At 50.8% G+C, this 23,465-nt stretch overlaps 1 protein-coding gene across 1 annotated transcript in view; it reads left to right on the top strand.

Moving 5' to 3' along the window:
* The window catches only part of bms1 (BMS1 ribosome biogenesis factor), a 76,538-nt gene extending 60,192 nt beyond the window's left edge, over window positions 1–16,346 (top strand). Inside the window, exons 14-22 of the mRNA XM_070865931.1 lie at window positions 2,303–2,479; window positions 2,941–3,129; window positions 5,318–5,498; window positions 6,302–6,360; window positions 7,470–7,592; window positions 9,428–9,575; window positions 11,020–11,195; window positions 13,944–14,105; window positions 15,847–16,346. Coding sequence (XP_070722032.1) covers window positions 2,303–2,479; window positions 2,941–3,129; window positions 5,318–5,498; window positions 6,302–6,360; window positions 7,470–7,592; window positions 9,428–9,575; window positions 11,020–11,195; window positions 13,944–14,105; window positions 15,847–16,071 — 1,440 coding nt within the window. The 3' untranslated portion in view covers window positions 16,072–16,346. The remainder of the gene's footprint in view (window positions 1–2,302; window positions 2,480–2,940; window positions 3,130–5,317; window positions 5,499–6,301; window positions 6,361–7,469; window positions 7,593–9,427; window positions 9,576–11,019; window positions 11,196–13,943; window positions 14,106–15,846) is intronic.
* The last annotated feature ends 7,119 nt before the right edge of the window (window positions 16,347–23,465 follow it).

The following is a 23,465-nucleotide window of genomic DNA, read 5'->3' on the forward strand; positions in this document are numbered from 1 at the left end:
TAATCCCACTCTTCCATTACCCTCCGCCATGTCTAATCCCACTCTCCCATTACCCTCCGCCATGTCTAATCCCACTCTTCCATTACCCTCCACCATGTCTAATCCCACTCTCCCTTCGCCCTCCGCCATGTCTAATCCCACTCTCCCATTACCCTCCGCCATGTCTAATCCCACTCTCCCTTCACCCTCCACCATGTCTAATCTCACTCTCCCTTCACCCTCCACCATGTCTAATCCCACTCTCCCTTCACCCTCCACCATGTCTAATCCCACTCTCCCATTACCCTCCGCCATGTCTAATCCCACTCTCCCATTACCCTCCGCCATGTCTAATCCCACTCTTCCATTACCCTCCGCCATGTCTAATCCCACTCTCCCTTCACCCTCCGCCATGTCTAATCCCACTCTCCCTTCACCCTCCGCCATGTCTAATCCCACTCTCCCTTCACCCTCCGCCGTGTCTAATCCCACTCTCCCTTCACCCTCCGCCGTGTCTAATCCCACTCTCCCCTCTCCCACTTTAATATTCTGCCATGTCTAGTCCCAATCTCGTGCTCTCTCCCCATACCCCTTAAAATTCTGCCTGGGAAGTTGTATTTTTGTGAATTTGCCAATAAAGACGAATTCAGGAGTTGGATTAATTGGATCGCTCTTTCAGTGAGCTGGCACACACACACAATGGGCCGAGTGGCCTCCTTCTGTGCTGTGTCGTTCTGTAACGTCTCGGGGCCCAAGTTCATGGCAGCGTGTAACTCAAAACAAAATTCCCAGCTAGGTCAAATAGTCGACAATCTCTAATCATGACTTTCATTCTTTTTGTGATCATGAATTTGTGCACCTCTTGTGACCATCTCACTCACCGGTGCAACCTATTGCTGTTTACTCCATTATAACCCTTCAGAATCTGGAAGGCCTGTATGAGGTCACCCATCACCACCTCAATTCTTGGGGGGGGGGGGGGGGGGAATAAAGCCTCCCCCTTTTGGTGTCTCTCCACAACTGCAAGCTTGCGTCACGTGCAATGGGCTCATGAATCCTTGCTGCTTTCATTTCCCCAAACTACAGAATGCTCCTGCTGTGGCCTAACTATCGTTTAGTGTAAGTTCAGCATCACTTCATTTTGTGTTCGATGCTTGCTTTCTGGATTGTCCCTAGATGGGCAGAGGAGACACGTAGAAGAAATATTTTACTACATCAGCTTATTGGAACATAAATGGTTGAAGTGCCATAACCTGCAGGGCTACGGACCAAGAGCTGGAAAGTGGGATTAGGCTGGCGGCCGGCGCGGACACGATGGGCCGAAATGGCCTCCTTCCGTGCTGTGAATTTCTCTGATTCTATGACTTGATGAGTGGAGAGCACCAGTTCCAACTGTCACAGGAGCATCCAGTCGTGCCCCGGTAACTGCCCCCAAAGGAAGTGGAGTGTGGGAAATTGCACTCCGCTTCCATTGAGGGGGGGGTAAGGCCAATTCTGCGGCGGGAGCAGGACTTCCACGCTGGGGGCTAAAATTCCCTGCCCCAGAAGGTTACCGCCCCCAAGATGGGAGCCTGTGCGGGGAGGCAGAGGGAAGATGAGGGGAGACGGGGGCGGGGGATGGAGGGGAGAGTGGAGGAGGTGGGGGGGCAGAGAAACCCAGGGCGGGGGACAGAAGGGGCCACATTGCAGCGGAGGTCTGGGGGGGTGAAGTGTGTTGGAGGGGCGGGCCTGGGGGCTCTGTGCCTCGGTGCGGGGAGTGTTCGGAGTGGGGTGGACGGGTTGACTGCACATGTGGCGGTTGGTGGATGTGGTGTGGTTGGCGTCGCGGGGGCGTGGCTCCGGGGTGGCCAGGGCTGGAGGCTCGACATCCGGGGGTGTTCGGCATTTGGGAAGGATTCTGACGGGTTGGGTGCGGGGGGAGTGTTCCCGGTGTTGGGTGGGTCTGGAGCCCGGGGGGGGGGGGGGCATGCTCTTGGGATTGGGGGATGGGCTATTTGGGGCTGGGATTGGGAGAGACTTCTTCACTCGGGGAGTTGTTGGCCTGTGGGGTTCCCTGCCGCCGAGAGTTGTTGATGCCAGTTCATTGGATGTGTTCGGGAGGGAGTTGGATGTGGTCCTCGGGGGGAGTGGGGGGGAGATGCTGGGGTGGGTGATCAGCCATGATCTTGTTGAATGGCGGTGCAGGCTCGAAGGGCCGAATGGTCTACTCCTGCATCTATTTCTATGTTTCTATGGTGGGAAAGGGAGAATTGGAAATACTTTGCTTTATTTTGTAACATCTCGATGGGCTTTAAAACTGAAAACCAATTGTCTGCTCTATTAGGGAGAGGATGAGGAAGATGCTGCCGGTAACGGTGATTCCCGAGGCCCAGAGCAGGAGGAACAGACTATGCGTTTGGAGAAAAAGCGAAAATTGAAGGAAATGTTTGACATGGAGTATGATGATGGCGAAGGAACGTACTTCCATGATCTTAAAGATGAAATGCAAAAGCAGGCACAGGTAGGGATAAACCTTCGCCAACAGACTGAATTCAGCACTGGCGCGAATGTCATTACCTGTGAAACCAGTGAAACACTGGTCGGGAATCTGAACATCCAAAGTTCGACATCGCACAAAGCTTTAACTTCTCCTTTCCCTTCACTGACTGCTCGTGTTTGGATGTTGATTGAAATCCCCAGTTGTCCCTCGTTGGTCGTTTTGCTCACTTCACCGTCCCCTGCTCACTCGGCTTTGATTCCTTGTGGTTTATGAATGTGAAATTTGGTGCAATTTTAAGACTGACTTTGCAGATTGCAAGTGAAATGCAGATGTTAGAATTATTTAAAAAATAAGATACACTCACGGATAGAGGAATTCCTTGTAATTCTCCTTTGATGGGTGCAATGCTGCAAGAAATTCCTGTAATGAGAAAATTGCATCCCGGGTGATTTCTTCTAACGTTTTTTTTTCCTTCCAAACAGCTTAACCGCGCCGAGTTCGATGACCAAGATGATGAGACACGAGTTCAGTACGAAGGTTTTAGACCTGGAATGTATATCCGGGTTGAGATTGAGAGTGTACCCTTTGAGTTTGTGGTGAATTTTGACTCCCGCTATCCACTGATTCTCGGTGGCTTGGGGAGCAGCGAGGGGAATATTGGATACCTGCAGGTAATGGCTCACCAATAACAACAACTTGCATTTTTATAGCACCTTTAACTCAGGAAAGCAGCCCAAGGCAATTCACAGAAGTGTTAACAAACAAAATGGCACTGGGCCAAAGGAGGAGAGATTAGGACAGGTGACCAAAAGCATTGTTCGAGAAATAGATTTTTAAGGAGGGTCTTAAAGGAGGCGTAGAGAGTGGAGGGGTTTAGCAAGGGAATTCCAGAGCTTAGGATTGAGCCAGCTGAAGGCACAACCGGTAGTGATGAGGCGATGAAAATCAGGGATGTGCAAGAGGCCAGAATGGGAGGAATGTACAGTTCTCGGGTGGGGGAGGGTGGAAAAAGAGGGGTGATGAGTGAACGGGACTTGGTGTGAGTTAGGATACGAGCAGCAGAGTTTTGGATGTACGCAGGGTGGAAGATGGGAGGCCAGCCACGAGAGCATTGGAATTGGGCGATGTGACGGAGCTGGAAAAAGGCAGTCTTGGTGATCAGAGAGGATAAGGGATTGGAGGGTCAGCTAGGATGCCGGGTTTGCGAACAGTCTGGTTCCTCCGGTAGTGGCCGGAAATGGGATGGAACATAGAAAATAGGTGCAGGAGTAGGCCATTCGGCCCTTCGAGCCTGCACCACCATTCAATATGATCATGGCTGATCATGCAACTTCAGTACCCCATTCCTGCTTTCTCTTCATACCCCTTGATCCCTTTAGCCGTAAGGGCCATATCTAACTCCCTTTTGAATATATCTAACGAACTGGTGGTGAGGGAGCGGAGTTTGTGATGGGGGCCAATGACTTTGGTCTTCTCGATGTTCAGTGACGGCTCTGAAGTTGGGAGCAGTTCCTGCGGCAGTTTTGGTCCCAAGTTTTTTGATCAGGGTGGGTGCTGTGAGACGCAGCATTGACGATTATTGTGCACTGCACGTGGCCAGGAGCTCCGCACTTAAACACACGCAGTATTTCACTTCTTTAAATCCTGGCTGGCTCGCCCAGTCGGTCTGCTCAGTCGAACAGTCCAGTGTGTTTAACGTACTGTTGGTCCCAGCACCGCGCCCCCCCCCCCCCTGGTGGAGGAGCAGTAAGTACAGGGCGGAGCGTGTGTCCATGAGAGCAGCTGTTGCCCTCGCCACGGTCGAACACGGGCAGAACACCAGCTCCGTTGTTCACTGCTCCTAATCATCAGAAATAACCAATGTTGACCCTGCGGCAATGTGCAAATGAATGTAATGTGAGTACTGGTTTTAGAACACTTCACATGCCAATAGTTATCATTATAGGAACCTCATTGACTTACAATATTATAAATTATATAACCCAAAGATTGCCTCTCCCTGCTGCCAGTGAAGGGGCCATGGGTGCAGCCTGGCACTGCGGGCTGTTCCCTGGTTTGGGCATCTCCTAGTGCATAGGGGCACTTGCAGCATCCCAAACCTTGCCTGACTTTCCTGTTCCCTGGTCTGAGTGTTACAACCATAACAGCATAAGAAATAGGAGCAGGAATCGGCCCCTTGAGCCTGCTCCGCCATTTAATACAATCATGGCTGATCATCGACCTCAACTCCACTTTCCTGTCTGATCATCGCCATATCCATCGATTCCCCTAGAGTCCAAAAATCTATCTATCCCAGTCTTGAATATATTCAGAGACTCAGCCTCCACAGGTCTCTGGGGCAGAGAATTCCAAAGATTCACCACCCTCTGAGTGAAGAAATTCCACCTCCCTCTGTTTTAAATGGCCTACCCCTTATCCTGAGACTGTGACCCCTAGTTCTAGACCCTCCAGCCCAGGGGAAACATCCTCTCAGCATCTACCCTGTCAATCCCCTTCAGAATCTTGCATGTTTCAATGAGATCACATCTTCTAAACTCCAGAGAGTCTCGGCCCATTCTACACAATCTCTCCTCATAAGACAGCCCTCTCATCCCAGGAGCCAACTACTGATTTAACTACCCGGGATGGAATCCAAAACCTTGCTGCATTCTGTGACTCAGTCCCTCACCATAGAGTACAGTTAGCAGATAAGCCATCTATGAAGAACAGATTTATATTTGTCAGAACAAGCACACGTGTGCAAAGTCTAACCTCCACAACTGCAGAACGTGTCCAGGTGTAATGTACTGATAGGGCTCCGAGTCAAAGGCTTATTGTAACCTCCATCCACTAACGCTCCTCTGTGTCCCGCTTGACCAGATGCGTTTGAAGAAGCATCGATGGCACAAGAAGATTCTGAAGACCAGAGACCCTCTGATCTTCTCCCTGGGCTGGCGACGCTTCCAGACCATTCCGATGTATTATATCGAGGACCACAATGGGCGCCACAGACTGCTCAAGTACACGCCCGAGCACATGCACTGCTCTGCTACCATCTGGGGTAAGGGGCCTGCTCACTTCATTCCTCCTGTCGCCCAAAGGGTGACTCTGGGGCCGTGGGACAAGAGTGTGCTTTCTGTTTGAGCTCAGACAGAAAGTGCCTGTGGAGGGCAGGAGCATGAGCCAGGCATTGTCTGATCCAGGAGGTGATCAGCGGGAAGCTGTGCATTTTACTCTTTTCCCCCCCCCCCCCCCCATGACCAGCCACACACCTGAAGCTCACCAGTTGCTTCCTGGTTGAGTTCATCTGACTCGATTGAAACTGCTGATTAAACCTGAGCTTTCCGACTCCCCGGGACAGACTGTGGTCCAGCCCCTCACCAAAGGCAGGGCTGAGGTTTGCTGGGTCTGTACACCTTCCTGTGCAGCGCCTGTGCAGCGATGCTGAGACTGAGCTGTGCAGGAACAGGCTGAGCATGGATTACAGGAGGGTGGTGCAGAGAGAGCTCCCGGAAACTCAGGCCATCACATACCCTGCCGTCCGTCTCCGAGCATTCACACATTTGGAATCATTGTCAGGGGGTAATTTTCCCCCCCACCCCTCGAACACAATGTTCCCCCTGCGGTTTAGCCTGACCGTGCACCAATCGGGAGTTTCCGCTGACCTGCTGCCGCTGGAATGTTCCGTGCGTGTGCGGCCACGCGGCGGATTTAAAGGGACCGCCAATTAGAGTGAGCAGTGCCCCACCCCCTCCCCCATTGACACTGCCGGAGCCTCTCCTGCAAGGCACCCAGTCCTGCGGGTGTTCAGTCACGGTATTTTGCGAGTTCTGTGTAACCTTTTGATCTTTTTCTTCCCTCCAGGTCCGATTACTCCGCAAGGCACGGGGTTCTTCGCCATTCCGTCGGTGGCTGGTGGGACGGTGAGTTCCCAAAGGTGGCAACGCGAGGCACCTGATCTGGTACAGGGCAGGGTGTGGTTCATTTCAGCAATACCCACCTCACTGCCCCCCCCCCCCCCCCCCCCCCTCGCCCGCTCAGCCACCCCTCCCTCAGCCACCACTCGCCCTTACCCCCCTCACCCTCTCCGCCAACCCCCCTCGCTTTCTCATATCCCCACTCCCAACCCACTCTCTCAGCTGCCCCTTGTTCGTTCTCTCTCTCTCTCTCTCTCTCTCTCTCTCTCTCTCTCTCTCTCTCTCGCCTGTTTCAGGGTTATGGAGAAATATAATTTGGGCGAAGAGGAAAGCAGCGAATCAGTAAACGGGCTACGGAGGAGAATGAATGTGTTGGAACGGAACGGGCTATGGAGGAGAATGAATGTTGCGGTTGCAGTATTTATGTTTGCAATCGGGAACTAGCGGCAGGAATTGGAGTGGAGGGATATCACATCCGAACAGGAACCTGGCACGATTGGGAACTATTTCCTGTTGAATCATTTGTGGAGCGGGCTGTTAATTGAAGATACACTCCCAGCCAATGAAAGGGAAGCTTTTCTCTTTCTAAGCTATACTTTATTCTCTGGCTGTTTGTCGCTCCGTCCTGTTGCCACTTCTGGTGCCCATCCCCCTGCCAGAATTAGTTTAAACCCTCCCCCGCGGCACTAGTTAACCTCCCCATCAGTACATTGGTCCCTGCCCTGTTCAGGTGGAAACCACCCCGCTTGTACAGGCCCCTCCTGCCAAGAACTGTTCTCACTGTCCCAGCTTGTACAGGCCCCTCCTGCACCATTTCCAGCCACGCATTCACCTGCGTTATCTTGCTGTTCCTGTACTCGTTGGCACACGGCATTGGGAGTAATCTAGAGATTCCCACCTTTGAGGTCCTGTTCGCTCCTGAAACTCTGACCATTTCCTTACTATGTCATTGGTTCCAGCACGGACCACGGCTGTCTCTCTCTCTTTTCTCCCCCCCTCCCCCCCTCACAGACCGCCCTGCACCCGTTGGGTGATGACTGGTTATCTTCTCCTGGCCGTTGGTGGGTGTGGAGTGTTACAATTTACGAAGCTAACTGTTGATTTTATCTTTGCAGAGAGATTTCAGGATAGCAGCGACAGGTGTGGTGCTGGACCTTGATAAATCCGTAACTGTCGTTAAAAAACTCAAGCTGATTGGTTATCCATTCAAGATATACAAGAACACGGCCTTCATAAAGGTTACAAGCTCCTTACTGCTGCTAACAGTTTACCCTCTAATTGTCCTCTTTCCTACCCCCCCTCCTTTTAACCTCCCCCTCCTTTTAACCTCCCCCTCCTTTTAACCCCTCCTCCTTTTAACCCCTCCTCCTTTTAACCCCTCCTCCTTTTAACCCCCCCTCCTTTTAACCCCCCCTCCTTTTAACCCACCCTCCTTTTAACCCCCCCCTCCTTTTAACCCCCCCTCCTTTTACCCCCCCTCCTTTTAACCCCCCTCCTTTTAACCCCCCCTCCTTTTAACCCCCCCTCCTTTTAACCCCCCCACTCCTTTTAACCCCCCCCTCCTTTTAACCCCCCCCTCCTTTTAAACCCCCCCCTCCTTTTAACCCCCCCCTCCTTTTAACCCCCCCTCCTTTTAACCCCCCCTCCTTTTAACCCCCCCCCTCCTTTTAACCCCCCCTCCTTTTAACCCCCCCTCCTTTTAACCCCCCCTCCTTTTAACCCCCCCTCCTTTTAACCCCCCCTCCTTTTAACCCCCCCTCCTTTTAACCCCCCTCCTTTAACCCCCCTCCTTTTACCCCCCCTCCTTTAACCCCCCCCTCCTTTTAACCCCCCCCTCCTTTTAACCCCCCCTCCTTTTAACCCCCCCTCCTTTTAACCCCCCCCTCCTTTTACCCCCCCCTCCTTTTAACCCCCCCCTCCTTTTAACCCCCCTCCTTTTAACCCCCCCTCCTTTTAACCCCCCCCTCCTTTTAACCCCCCCCTCCTTTTAACCCCCCCCTCCTTTTACCCCCCCCTCCTTTTAACCCCCCCCTCCTTTTAACCCCCCCCTCCTTTTAAACCCCCCCTCCTTTTAAACCCCCCTCCTTTTAAACCCCCCCTCCTTTTAACCCCCCCCTCCTTTTAACCCCCCCCTCCTTTTAACCCCCCCTCCTTTTAACCCCCCTCCTTTTAACCCCCCCTCCTTTTAACCCCCCCTCCTTTTAACCCCCCCTCCTTTTAACCCCCCCTCCTTTTAACCCCCCCTCCTTTTAACCCCCCCTCCTTTTAACCCCCCCTCCTTTTAACCCCCCCTCCTTTTAACCCCCCCTCCTTTTAACCCCCCCTCCTTTTAACCCCCCCCTCCTTTTAACCCCCCTCCTTTTAACCCCCCCCTCCTTTTAACCCCCCCCTCCTTTTAACCCCCCCCTCCTTTTAACCCCCCCCTCCTTTTAACCCCCCCTCCTTTTAACCCCCCCCTCCTTTTAACCCCCCCTCCTTTTAACCCCCCCTCCTTTTAACCCCCCCCTCCTTTTAACCCCCCCCTCCTTTTAACCCCCCCCCTCCTTTTAACCCCCCCTCCTTTTAACCCCCCCCTCCTTTTAACCCCCCCCTCCTTTTAACCCCCCCTCCTTTTTAAACCCCCCCTCCCTTTTTTAACCCCCCTCCCTTTTTTAACCACCACCCCCTCCTTTAACCCCCCCCCCCCCCTCTGCTGAATTCTAAATTTCTCCCAGTCCTCAGGTTTGTTGCTTTTTCTGGCCAATTTATATGTCTCTTCCTTGGATTTAACACTATCCCTAATTTCCCTTGTTAGCCACGGTTGACCTACCTTCCCCGTTTTATTTTTACTGCAGACAAGGATGTACTCTCCTCCTCGTCCTCCTCGTCCCCCTCTACCTCCCCTCTCCCCCCTCCCCCCTCTCCCCTCTCCCCTCTGGGCCAGATCCTCCTCCAACTCCCTGACATGCTTCCTGTGGTCGTGAGGGACCTGGGGGGGTGAGCTGTGTGTTGGGTGGATGCTTGATCTGGTGTATGGTGTGACACTCTGTCCTTTCTCGGGGAGTGCTGACGGGTGCTTTGCCTCTGAACACAGGGAATGTTTAACTCTGCGCTGGAAGTTGCTAAATTTGAGAGTGCCTCGATCCGAAGTGTGAGTGGTGTCCGTGGTCAGCTGAAGAAAGCTCTTCGCACCCCAGAGGGAGCATTCCGGGCATCCTTTGAGGACAGGCTGCTGATGAGTGGTGAGTCATGTGTCTTTACATATAATAGTTCAGCAAACGGTCTCCATGTGAGAACAGAACCCACAGAATGCTGTTTGTTAAATACTTGTATCCCTCAACAACGGATTTGTTTTTTATTCCCCTTGAATGTTGTGCCGGTTGAGGTGAGGGACACTGATGCTGAGCAATTGGAACACTTTCTGTTTCAGGCACAAGTTCAGCATCGAGCATTGCCGGGTCGGTCAGAGGTAATCTCCCTCGAACTTGCCCAACTACCAGCTTCAGCCCAACCTCTCACATCCGTGCTGTGCCCTTGCAGTAGCCATCCTGTGACTCGAGTGCGATTGGCAATTGAATGTCTGCTCGAAATTGGGTTGGGGCTGCTCGGGCTTTGCCAGTGCCACATTGGAACAAATGCAAGACCTTGGCTTTTGTTGCCGTCTGTCCTGCCCCTTCCCCGGGTCAGCAGGCTACATAAGAAATAGGAGCAGTAGGTCATACGGCCCCTCGAGCCTGCTCCGCCATTCAATCGGATCATGGCTGAACTGATCATGGACTCGGCTCCACTTCCCTGCCTGCTCCCCATTACCTCTTATTCCCTTAGCGGTTAAGAAACTGTCTATCTCTGCCTTAAATGTATTCAATGTCCCAGCTTCCACAGCTCTCTGGGACAGCGAATTCCACAGACTTACAATCCTCAAAAGAAATTTCTTCTCATCTCAGTTTTAAATGGGTGGCCCCTTATTCTAAGATTATGCCCTCTAGTTCTAGTCTCCCCCATCAGTGGAAACATCCTCTCTGCATCCACCTTGTCAAGCCCCCTCATAATCTTATAGCTCTCATTCTTCTGAATTCCATTGATTAGAGGCCCAACCTACTCAACCCACTCATTTCCGGAATCAACCTAGTGAACCTTCTCTGAAATGCCTCCAAAGCAAGTATATCTTTTCTTAAATATGGAAACCAAAACTGCACACAGTATTCCGGGTGTGACCTCACCAATACCCTGTATAACTGTAGCAAGACTTCCCTGCTTTTATACTCCATCCCCTTTGCAATAAAGACCAACATTCCATTGGCCTTCCTGATCACTTGCTGTACCTGCATACTAATGCTTTGTGTTTCAGGACTCCCAGGTCCTGCTGTACTGCAACACTTTGCAATCTTTCTCCATTTAAATAATAACTTGCTCTTTGATTTTTTTTCTGTCAAACTGCATGACCTCACACTTTCCAACATTATACTCCATCTGCCAAATTTTTGCCCACTCGCTTGGCCTGTCCTTTTGCTGTGGGGAATGGACAAGAACCTGTGTCCCACAATTGGTAGCACCAGCTCGAGCTTGAAGTAACCATCACAGAAAACCCTTCACTTTCTTCGATTTGGAGACAGACTTCAGTTGGCTGGTAATCCTGTTGCAGTGTGGTAGCCAGTATGAAGCTCAGCTGCTTGTTTTGTTTCTCAGATATTGTTTTCATGAGGACGTGGTACCCGGTTTCGGTGCCGAAGTTGTATAATCCAGTCACGTCATTGCTTCGGCCGAGTGCTGAGAGGGAGACCTGGACTGGAATGAGGACTGTTGGACAACTCAAACACGACTTGCGCATTCGGATAAAACCAAACAAGGATTCCTTGTACAAGGTAATGTGGGAAGCTGGGTTTATACGCTGCTAATGTCAGCAGTACAGTGGGAATGGATAGGCTGCTGCCGCAGAACGAGTTTGAAGCTGCCCTGCAATTACTCTGTCCTAGGTCACCGAACATCCAGCTTTACCACCAGAGGTTAGAGGCATCGATGGTTCTCTGAGGTGATAGTGCCATCGATGGGGCCATCGATAGTTCCCTGAGGATAGCAGGTTAGGACTGGGCTAATGCCAAGTATTCAACAGCACATAAAGAATCCTGGGCGAGGTACCAGAGACACTGATCCCCGGCACCAATCGGGACCTGCGACACTGATCTCTGTGACACTGATCCCTAGCACCAATCAGGACCCGTGACACTGATCCCTAGCACCAATCGGGGTCCGTGACACTGATCCCCGACACCAATCGGGACCCGCGACACTGATCTCTGTGACACTGATCCCTAGTACCAATCGGGACCCGTGACACTGATCCCTAGCACCAATCGGGATCTGCGACACTGATCTCTGTGACACTGATCCCTGTGACACTGATCCCCTGCACCAGTCGGGACCCGTGACACTGATCCCCTGCACCAATCGGGGTCCGTGACACTGATCCCCTGCACCAATCGGGACCTGCGACATTGAAGTCAGTGCCCTTGGGAGAGGAGGGAGAAGATTGAGGTCGGGGTGCCTGAGGAGCTGGAACAATATCAAAGATTGAGGGTGGCTTTATCTGAGATTTGTTGGTCTTGGAAGAAGCTCTATTATTTAGTATAAAAGCAAGGAAGTTATATTAAACCGTTATAAATCACTAGTGAGGCCCCAGCTGGAGTACTGTGTCCCATTCTGGGCACCTCACTTTAGGAAGGGTGTGAAGGCCTTGGAGAGGGTGTCGAGGGGATTGACCAGAATGGTTCCAGGGATGAGGGGCTTCAGTTATGTGGATAGACTGGACAAGCTGGTGTTGTTCTCCTTAGAGCAGAGACGGTTAAGGGGAAATTTGATCGAGGTGTTCAATATCATGAAGGGTTTTGAGAGAGTAAATAAGGAGAAACTGTTAAGTGGCAGGAGGGTCGGTAACCAGAGGACACGGATTTAAGGTAATTGGCAAAGAACCAGAGGGGAGATTACTTTTTTTTTAACGCAGCGAGTTGTTGCGATCGGGAACGTGCTGCCTGAAAGGGCGGTGGGAGCAGATTCAATAGTAACTTTCAGATGGAAATATTTGCGGAAGGAGAAAAATTTGCAGGGCTATGGAGAAAGGGGAGAGAAGTGGGACTAATTGGATTGCTCTTTCAAAGAGCCGCCACAGGCCCGATGGGCCGAATGGCCTCCTGTGCTGTCTGATGATTTATTTCAAGCCTCTGGCTTAGAATCTTGGTGCCAGCAAAGAATCAATAATTCAAGCACCGAATGAGTGAGTGAAGCACATTTGCCCTTCCCGGGTGAGTGAGAGTGAAGCACGTTTACCCTGCCCGGGTGAGTGAGTGATGCACATTTGCCCTGCCCAGGTGAGTGAGTGATGCACGTTTGCCCTGCCCAGGTGAGTGAGTGATGCACGTTTGCCCTGCCCAGGTGAGTGAGTGATGCACGTTTGCCCTGCCCAGGTGAGTGAGTGATGCACGTTTGCCCTGCCCGGGTGAGTGAGAGTGATGCACGTTTAACCTGCCCGGGTGAGTGAGTGATGCACGTTTAACCTGCCCGGGTGAGTGAGTGATGCACGTTTGCCCTGCCCAGGTGAGTGAGTGATGCACGTTTGCCCTGCCCGGGTGAGTGAGTGATGCACGTTTGCCCTGCCCGGGTGAGTGAGAGCGATGCACGTTTAACCTGCCCGGGTGAGTGAGTGATGCACGTTTAACCTGCCCGGGTGAGTGAGTGATGCACGTTTGCCCTGCCCGGGTGAGTGAGAGTGATGCACGTTTAACCTGCCCGGGTGAGTGAGTGATGCACGTTTAACCTGCCCGGGTGAGTGAGAGTGATGCACGTTTAACCTGCCCGGGTGAGTGAGTGATGCACGTTTAACCTGCCCGGGTGAGTGAGTGATGCACGTTTACCCTGCCCGGGTGAGTGAGTGATGCACGTTTGCCCTGCCCGGGTGAGTGAGAGCGATGCACGTTTGCCCTGCCCGGGTGAGTGAGTGTGATGCACGTTTGCCCTGCCCAGGTGAGTGAGAGTAATGCACGTTTACCCTGTCCGGGTGAGTGAGAGTAATGCACGTTTACCCTGCCCGGGTGAGTGAGAGTAATGCACGTTTACCCTGCCCAGGTGAGTGAGAGTAATGCACGTTTACCCTGCCCGGGTGAGTGAGAGTAATGCACGTTTACCCTGCCCGGGTGAGTGAGAGTAATGCACGTTTACCCTGCCCGGGTGAGTGAGTGATGCACGTTTACCCTGCCCGGGTGAGTGAGAGTAATGCACGTTTACCCTGCCCGGGTGAGTGAGAGTAATGCACGTTTACCCTGCCCGGGTGAGTGAGTGATGCACGTTTGCCCTGCCCGGGTGAGTGAGAGTGATGCACGTTTGCCCTGCCCGGGTGAGTGAGAGTGATGCACGTTTAACCTGCCCGGGTGAGTGAGAGTGATGCACGTTTGCCCTGCCCGGGTGAGTGAGAGTGATGCACGTTTGCCCTGTCCGGTGTCTGTCGCCCAGTAGTTGATGTTATTCGTGGTTCAGGTCCGATGGCCCGAAGGTGATTGGTTGGCGTGTGTTGTGCTGTATTTGCCGTGTTTCTAATTGTGAGTGTGTGTGTTTCCCTGCAGCCCATCGAGAGAAAGGTGAAGCATTTCAACCCCATCTACATCCCCAAGATGCTGCAGAGATCGCTGCCCTTCAAGAACAAGCCCAAAAACCAAGAGAAACTGGCCGATGTGCCGCGGGACAGACAACGTGTCGCAGTTATAAAAAGCACGCACGAGAGAAAGGTAATGGCACTACAGCAGAGAAAATTCACAATGCTCGTATCCGAGGCAGTGGGTGACATCAGTGCACCCAGAGCCTGATTCACAAATGCCCCCCCCCCCCCGCCCCCTGCTGTACAATCTAGCCCCACCCCACCCATCTTGTAGCATTCCTCCTCGAGATGATTTCCAGGATTCGTATTTTAGAGTCTCGCGCATTCGATACCCTCCGTCCGAGTACCTTTCAGTGGCCACAATCTGAAATGACCCATTTTCGTAGCTGCATGTTCTAATCATCAGTGAATAACCTTTGTTACAAGAGGATTTGAGTATGAGTAAAGATGTCTTACTGCAATTATACAGGGCCCTGGTGAGACCGCACTTGGAGCAGTGTGCACAGTTTTGGTCTCCTTACCTAAGGAAGGATATACTTGCCATAGAGGGAGTGCCACGAAGGTTCACCAGACTGATTCCTGGGGTGGGGGGATTGTCCTGTGAGGAGAGATTGAGTAAACGAGGCCGATATTTTCTAGAGTTTAGAAGAATGAGAGGTGATCTCATTAAAACTTGCAGGGCTGGACAGGGTAGATGCAGGGAGGATGTTTTCCCCTGGCTGTGGAGTCTAGAACCAGAGGTCACAGTCTCAGAATAAGGGGTCGGCCATTTAGGACTGAGTTGAGGAGAAATTTCTTCACTCAGAGGGTGGTGAGTCTATGGAATTCTATACCCCAGAGAGCTGTGGAGGCTCAGTCACTGAGTATATTCAAGACAGAGATCGCTAGATTTTTGGATATTAAGGGAATCGAGGGATATGGGGACAGTACAGGAAAGTGGAGTTGAGGTAGAAGATCAGTCATGATCTTACTGAATGGCGGAGCAGGCTCAAGGGGCTGAATGGCCGCCTCCTATTTCTTCTGATCTTATGTAACAGTCTGCTGGCCTTGGATCGTCTGGAGGTAAGTCAAGGACACAGCTACTGTAAATTTACATACCCCACTTCACACTCGTCTGTTGGACATTGGAAAGTATAGAAGCAATTGAGGTGTTAACTGCTGGCTGATAGAGGGGAGCTGAGCTCCATTAGGACGTAGGGATGGTGCGAAGTTAACTGATCGCTGGGGAGGACAAACGTCAGACAGAGCTCCAGCTGTTGGTCACTGCTCGGTGACCTTTGCTCCCAACTGCGCATGTCTAGGTTCGGAGGTCATTCTGCACCCTCGCTGTGGTCATAGAACCACGGCAGAGTGACCAGGTGAGATTACAGAGAGATTTGAGCAGCATCAGTCACTACAGCTTCACCTTCTGCCAGTGAAGTCTGCGAATGAGCAAGTTATTAGATGGTAACATGTCCATGTAGAAGTCAGAACTCTATGCGGTTTGGTGATCGAGGAACAAAAGACCAATCTCGCTCCGTCACTGCCGACATCATTAGAGTGTGAGAGATTCCCCAAATAACCTGTGCTGAGGCTCCCTCGACTCCCAGTGGGCCAAAGGCTTATTGGCTAAAACAAACATAATTGGCAACCCAGTTGCTGCAAATATGACTCAGCAGGTAGGAAATCCAACCACAAAACATCTGACAAAACTAACCAAGTTCTACGGACACTTTTGAAAATGCTTGAGCCACCATTTTGGTTCCTCTGAGCCAACGAGATAGAGCTTCAAATTAGTCAGAGAAGTGACTAAACCTAGCTATACCCTGTGGAGCCTGTCTCCTTCCAGTGCATTACGCTTTGTGTGTTAAACAACACTGTTGTGTCCTCAGATCGCGGCCCTGCTCTCGGCTCTGAGCACAGTCAACGCGCACAAAGTGCAGAAACAGCACCGAAAGGAACACCAGCAGCACAAAGAGTTCCTCGCTCAGAAACACAAACAGGAGGAGGATAAGATTAAGAGGCAAAAAGAGGCCCGCAAGAAAATCTATCGTGTGCTGGGTCAGAAGGAGAAGCGCAAAATGAAATCCAGCCTAAAGGGAGCTGAAGAAGCCTGAAGCACCAGGCCTCGCCAGTTGACGTGCCGAGAATGTCGCCGACAGATGGCTAAAGCTGCACACTGATCTCTGTTCCCCTCAGGGCATTGGTCGCGTTTGTAAAACTTTTAACTTGCATCTCTCTGCGACTAGCTTACTTTACAAGGTAACTGTAAACAACTTGGGTTTTCGTGGGTCCGCAGAGGCTAACATGACGTGACAAACGCAGAGTTAAATACTCCGTGCTCTGTGATGTACAGTGTATTTATGAAAACAGTAAAATTCCTTTTGATGTACTGCATGGTTAATTTATTTTCCAGTTCCTATCTTAAAGGTGACCTGTGGAATTGGTGCCTGATGGGACCCCGAGGCCCGGAGGCCGACCCTCGTCGTAGGGACACTGGGTTTCCTGAAGAGGGCAGTCGGAAAATGCACCTCCAAAGATCTCCTTGGAGTCGGCCTTGTAATAGTTGCTGAGGTTGGGCTGACCCGGAGCACTCCACTCACAAGGAAAAGTCTGTGTACGGGTATAATCCTGCCCCTGCCCTGGGTTGCTGATCTCAGCAGTGGGGTCACTCTCTTTCTTTTGTAACATAATGTAGGTTTGGTCAGACTTGTGCGAATTCTGTTTCCGTTTGCTCTCTCCCAGGAGTAGCGGGAGTCTCCCCGGCTGTGCTGATGCACCATCTCTGGGTGGTTGATCAAATGGTTTTGTACTTTTGGTTTGATCCTGTTGTAGATCTCGCTTTGTTTGATCATTCGTGTTGCCCGGTTCTGTAGGGTGGTTCGAAAGCTCTGCACTGTCGGGGAACACAACACCATCACCAAACAGCTTTGGTCAGCATTTGTGTTGTGCAGGAAGACTCAGAAAGGGAAATGAGAGAAAATAACTTAAAGAATATGGAGTCTCACCCTGGAAACCGAGGCAGGGGCTGTAGGGAGATGTATGAGTGTGTAAGGCAGGTCACTGCACTGAGAGGAATGGGCATGGCCCAGTTATTGGGTGGGTGGATGGAAGAGAGGTCATTTAACGTGGACACCCACGTATAATGTAGCCTATTGTTTGTGCACAAATAAAAATATTCAAAAATGATTGGGGCCAACTAAGAGCCCATTGTTGTCGCTGGATGGAGTAAGGCTGCCCAGATTAAAGTGGACCACAATACCTAGGTCTATCTCGAGCGACCATCAACAAACATCGAGCCTTGGAGGGGATGCAATGCAGATTGAAGGGGAGAGCGGGGCAATAGGATTAGTTTATGATTGATACAGGGCTATGGGGAGAGCGCGGGGCAGTGGGATTAGTTTGGTGAGAGCATGGGGCAGTGAGATTAGTTTTATCGATACAGGGCTACGGGGAGGGAACGGGGCAGTGGGATTGGTTTATGATTGATACAGGGCTATGGGGAGAGAGCGGGGCAGTGGGATTAGTTTGGAATTGATGCAGGGCTATGGGGAGGGAGCAGGGCAGTGGGATTAGTTTGGGGAGAGCGGGACAGTGGGATTAGTTTGGGGGGAGAGCGGGACAGTGGGATTAGTTTGGAATTGATACAAGGCATATGGGGAGAGAGCGGGACAGTGGGATTAGTTTGGAATTGATACAAGGCAAATGGGGAGAGAGCAGGGCAGTGGGATTGGTTTGGGATTGATAGAGCTATACGGGGAGAGAGCGGGGCAGTGGGCTTAGTTTGGGGAGGAAGCAGGGCAGTGGGATTAGTTTGGGGAGGGAACGGGGCAGTGGGATTAGTTTGGGGAGGGAACGGGGCAGTGGGATTAGTTTGGGGAGAGCGGGGCAGTGGGATTAGTTTGGGATTGATACAGGGCTATTGGGAAGGAGCGGGGCAGTGGGATTAGTTTGAGGAGAGAGCGGGGCAGTGGGATTAGTTTGGGGAGGGAGCGGGGCAGTGGGATTAGTTTGGGGAGGGAGCAGGGCAGTGGGATTAGTTTGGGGAGGGAGCAGGGCAGTGGGATTATTTTGGGGAGAGAGCGGGGCAGCGGGATTAGTTTGGGATTGATACAGGGCTATGGGGAGAGAGCAGGGCAGTGGGATTAGTTTGGGATTGATACAGGGAAATCGGGAAGGAGCGGGGCAGTGGCATTAGTTTGGGGAGAGATCAGGGCAGTGGGATTAGTTTGGGGAGAGAGCGGGGCAGTGGGATTAGTTTGGGGAGAGAGCGGGGCAGTGGGATTAGTTTGGGCTTCAGCCCCTCGAGCCTGTTCCGCCATTCAATGAGATCATGGCCGATCTGTGACTTAGCTCCATCTACCTGCTTTTGGCCCATATCCCTTAATACCTTTGGTTACCAAAAAGTTATGAATCTCCGATTTAAAATTAATAGTTCTAGCATCAATTGCTATTTGCGGAAGGGAGTTCCAAACTTATACCACCCTTTGTGTGTAGAAGTGTTTGCTAATTTTACTCCTGAAAGGTCTGGCTCTAATGTTTAGACTATGTCCCTAGTCCTAGACTCCCCAACCAGCGGGAATAATGTCTCTCTATCTAACCTATCTGTTCCCCTTAATATCCTGAAAACTTCGATCAGATCACCCCTGAACCTTCTAAATTCCAGGGAATACAGTTTGTGTAATCTCCTTGTAATTTAACCTTGAAGTCCGGGTATCATTCTGGTAAACCTAGGCTGCACTCCCTCCAAGGCCAATATATCCTCCCTGGTGTGGTGCCCAGAACTGCTCACATGCTCCAAGTGTGGTCTAACCAGGGCTTTGTACAGCTGCAGCATAACCTAAAAGGAGTCGGTGGCAGTACTTAAACAGAACTGGGCCCCAAGGACAACGGAGCTGAAAGGAGGCGGCAGATATAATCCACCGAATTGCAAAAGAACAACAACAGCAAGGAGTGACTTAACAGGACTGCAGGTAGGTGATTGGTAAGTGAATATTAGCATTTTATTCTCTCTAACATAACTATAAATAATCGTGTGAATAAAGACTTTAAGAAAGCAAGATAGCGGCTGGAGATAAAGTCTGACTTTTAAGACTCTTAGTCCTAAGTTTATTTCTACAGGGCACCTCGATCCGGTGGACTGTACATCCTGTGCCATGTGGGAAACCCAGGACATTTCCCGTGTCCTGGACAACCACGTGTGCAGGAAGTGTTGTCGGCTAGAGGAGCTCTGGGTTTCTGAGCTTGAGCGGCGGCTGGCATCACTGCGGTGCATCCGCGAGGCTGAGCGCTCCATGGATAGCACGTTTCAGGAGGTGGTCGCCCCCACAGCGTAAAAGTGTGTTGGCAGAGAGGGAATGACCCTCAGATAGACGAGGAACACCAGACAGTAGTGCAGGAGTCGCCTGAGTGCATCTCGCTCTCCAACCAGCATTCAGTACTGAACACTGGTGGGCGATGGTTCCTCTGGGGAGTGCAGCCAGAACCATGTCCATGGCACCATGGGGGCTCAGCTGTACGGGGGAGGGGGGGCAGGGAGGAGGAAGATTGGGTGTTGGGGGGAACAGACAGACATTTCTGCGGGCGCAGACGAGATTCCAGGATGGTATGTTGCCTCCCTGGTGACACTGAGCGGCATTCTATGGAGATAGGATGAACAGCCAGAGGTCGTGGTCCATATCGGTACCAACAACATACGTAGAAAGAGGGATGAGATCCTGCAGGCAGATTTTAGGGAGTTGGGAAATAGATTAAAAAGCAGGATCTTAGCAGTAGTAATCTCTAGATTACTCCCGGTGCCACGTGCTGGTGAATATAGAAATAGGAGGATAGAGCAGATGGAATGCGTGGCTGGAGGGAAGGAAGGCTTCAGATTCCTGGGGCAATGGGGTCGGTTCTTGGGGAGGTGGGACTTGTACAGACTGGACGGGTTGCACCTCAACAGAGGATACCAATATCCTCGCGAGGGGGTTTGTTAGTGCTGTTGGCAGGGGGATGGGCACCAGGATACAGCATGAGAAAGGAAAAACAAAGGATTGGGAGAGACGGATAGCGCTCGAGAAAGAAATAGTAAGGTATTAGGTGGGGTCAGACTAAGAGAACACATAGGTTTACAGTGTCTGTGTGTGAACGCACGAAGCATAGTAAACAAGTTTGGTGAGCTGTTGGTGCAAATGGACACATGAGAATAATATGTCGTGGCAATAACTGAGACCTGGTTCAAAAAAGGGCAGGATTATGTATTAAATATTCCTGGATATAGGGTGTTCAGGAACGATAGGAGGTGGTGTGGCAGTATTGGTTAAGGAGAATGTTACAGTACTGGAGAGAGACAATGTCCTGGAGGGGTCAAGGCCAGAATGTATTTGGTTAGAGTTAAGAAACAATAGAGGTGCCATTACACTACCAGGTGTATTCTATAGGCCACCATCCCGTGGGAACAAAATGGAGGAGCAAATTGCAAAGAGATGCAAGAACTATAGAGTAGTGCTAATGGGGGACTTCAACTATCCTAATATAGACTGGGATAGTAACACTGTAAAGGGCAGAGAGGGGGAAGAATTTCTGAAGTGTGTTGAGAACTTTCTGGAGCAGAATGTTTCCGGCCCCACGAGGGAGGAGGCATTGCTGGAACTGGTTCTGGGGAATGAGGTGAGTCAAGGGGAGCAAGTGTCAGTAGGTGAACATTTAGGGAACAGTGATCATAGTATAAGGTTTCATTCATTCATTCGTAGGCAGTCCCTCGAAATTGAGGAAGACTTGCTTCCACCCTAAAAGTGAGTTGTCAGGTGACTGTACAGTCCAATATGGGAATTACAGGTGGACAGTCGTTGAGGGAAAGGGTGGGTGGGGAGTCTGGTTTGCCGCACACTCCTTCCGCTGCCTGCACTTGGTTTCTGCATGCTCTCAGCGACGAGACTCGAGGTGCTCAGTGCCCTCCCGGACGCTATTCCTCCTCTTAGGGCAGTCTTTATCCAGGGACTCCCAGGTGTCGGTGGGGATGTTGCACTTTATCAGGGAGGCTTTGAGGGTGTCCTTAAAACATTTCCTCTGCCCACCTGGGGCTCACTTGCCGTGTAGGAGTTCTGAGTAGAGCGCTTGCTTTGGGAGTCTCATGTCGGGCATGCGGACAATGTGGCCCGCCCAACGGAGCTGATCGAGTGTGGTCCACCCAACAGAGCTGGTCGAATGAGGTCAGTGCTTCGATGTTGGCCTGACGATCCATCTATCCTCCCAATGGATTTACGGGATCTTGTGGAGGCAGCACTTTGAGGTGTCTACTGTATTATATAGTCCACGTCTCTGAGCTATGTAGGAGGGCGGGTATCATTACTGCCCTGTAGACCATAAGCTTGGTGCCAGATTTGAGGTCCTGGTCTTCAAACACACACTTCCTCAGGCAACCGAAGGCTGCGCTGGCGCACTGGAGAGTGTTGGATCTTGATGTCTGCCCTTGCTGATAGTAGGCTCCCGAGATATGGAAAATAGTCCACGTTGTCCAAGGATGCACCGTGGATCTTGATGACTGGGGGGGGGGGCAGTGCTGTGTGGAGGGGTCAGGTTGGTGGTGAACCTTTATCTTACAGATGTTTAGCGTAAGGCCCATGCTTTTGTATGCCTCGGTGAAGATGTTGACGATGGCTTGGAGTTCCGCCTCTGTGCGCAGATGCAAGCGACGTCCGCGTACTATAGCTCGACGACAGAGGATGGGACAAGCTTGGATCTAGCCTGGAGGTGATGGAGGTTGAACAGGTTCCCATTGGCTCCTATAGTTTAGTTCCACTCCAGCGGAAAGCTTGTTGAGAGTGAGATGGAGCATTGCAGCAAGGAAGATCGAGAAGAGCGTTGGTGCGATGACGCACCTCTGCTTGACCCCGGTCCGGACGTGGATTGGGTCTGTGGTGGATCTGTTGGTCAGGATCACTGCTTGCATGTCGTCGTGGAGCAGGTGGAGGATGGCGACAAACTTTTGGGGGCAGCCAAAATGGAGGAAGACGCTCCATAGGTTTAAATTAGCTATGGAAAAGAACAAGAAGTAATCTAGAGTAAAAATACTAAATTGGAGGAAGGCCAATTTGTGAGATCAGAACGGATCTGGAATCAAAGATCGTCAGGCAAAACTGTAATGGAACAATGGGCTGACTTTTAAGAGGAAATAGTTTGGGTACAGTTGAAATACATTCCCACTAGGGGGAAAGGTAGGGCAACTAAAGTCAGAGCTCCCTGGATGGTGAAAGAGATAGAGAGTAAGATGAAGCAGAAAAAGAAACAGGTGTCAAATCGATAATACATCTGAGAATCAGACTGAATATAGAAAGTTCAGAGAAGTGAAAAAGAAAATAAGAGGGACAACGAGAGGGTGTGAGAATAGAATGGCAGCTAACATAAAAGGTCATCCAAAAGTCTATAGGCTTATAAATAGTAACCGGGTAGGAAGTGGAGGGGTGGGGCCGATAAGAGACCAAACGTCTGTCCGTCACTCCCTCCCGGTGGGGTTTGCTGGTGCTGTTGGGGAGGGTTTAAACTAGCTTGGCGGGGGAACCTGAGAGTAGATTCAGAAGGCAGAGAAGCAAAGCTGGAATTGGAACGCATAAAATTAGAAAGTGAATTTGGAAGGCAGAGGAAACAAGGGCTAGAAAATAGACAACAAGGGAGTTTGGCAGTACTAAATGGTATATACTTCAATGCAAAGAGTATAGGGAATAAGGCAGATAGGCTAAGAACACAGATAGACAGAGAGTATGAATTATAGCTATTACTGAGACATAGCTGAAAGAAGGGCAGGTATGGCAGCTCAATATTCCTGGTTACAGGGTTTTCAGACAGGATAGAGGGGGGTAAAAGAGCGATGGTCATAATGAAAGAAACAATTACAGCTATATGGGTTGAATTGAAAAACAAAAAAGGGGCGATCACACTGCTGGGAGTGTACTATAGACCACAGTCAGGGAGATAGAAGAGCAAATATGTAGGCAAATTTCTGAAGTGCAAAACTAGGGGATTTCAACTACCCTAATATTAACTGGGACAGAATTAGTGTGAAAGGTATAGAGAGTGCAGAATTCTTAAAATACATTCAGGAGAACTTTTTTAACCAGTATGTAGCAAGCCCAACAAGAGATGGAGTGGTTCTGGACTTAGTTTTAGGGAATGAAGCTGGGCAGGTGAAAGGGGTATCAGTGGGAGAGCATTTTGGTGCTAGTGATCATAATTAATTTAGATTTAGGGTAGTTATGGAAAAGGACAAAGATAGACCAGGAATAAAAGTTCTCAATTGGGGGAAAGCCAATTTTGCTAAACTGAGAGGTTATTTAGCCAAAATGGACTGGAAACAGCTACTGGGAGGTAAATCAGTGTCAGAGCAGTGGGAGGCATTCAAGGAGGAGATCCTGAGGGTTCAGAGCAAGTATGTTCCTTTAAAGAAAAAGTGTGGGACTAACATCTAGAGCCTCCTGGATGTCAAGGGACATACAGGGTAGGATAAAGAAAAAAAGAGAGGCTTATGACAGAT

This window comes from Pristiophorus japonicus, chromosome 22 (genome assembly GCF_044704955.1).
Source record: "Pristiophorus japonicus isolate sPriJap1 chromosome 22, sPriJap1.hap1, whole genome shotgun sequence".
Lineage (NCBI taxonomy): Eukaryota > Metazoa > Chordata > Chondrichthyes > Pristiophoridae > Pristiophorus > Pristiophorus japonicus.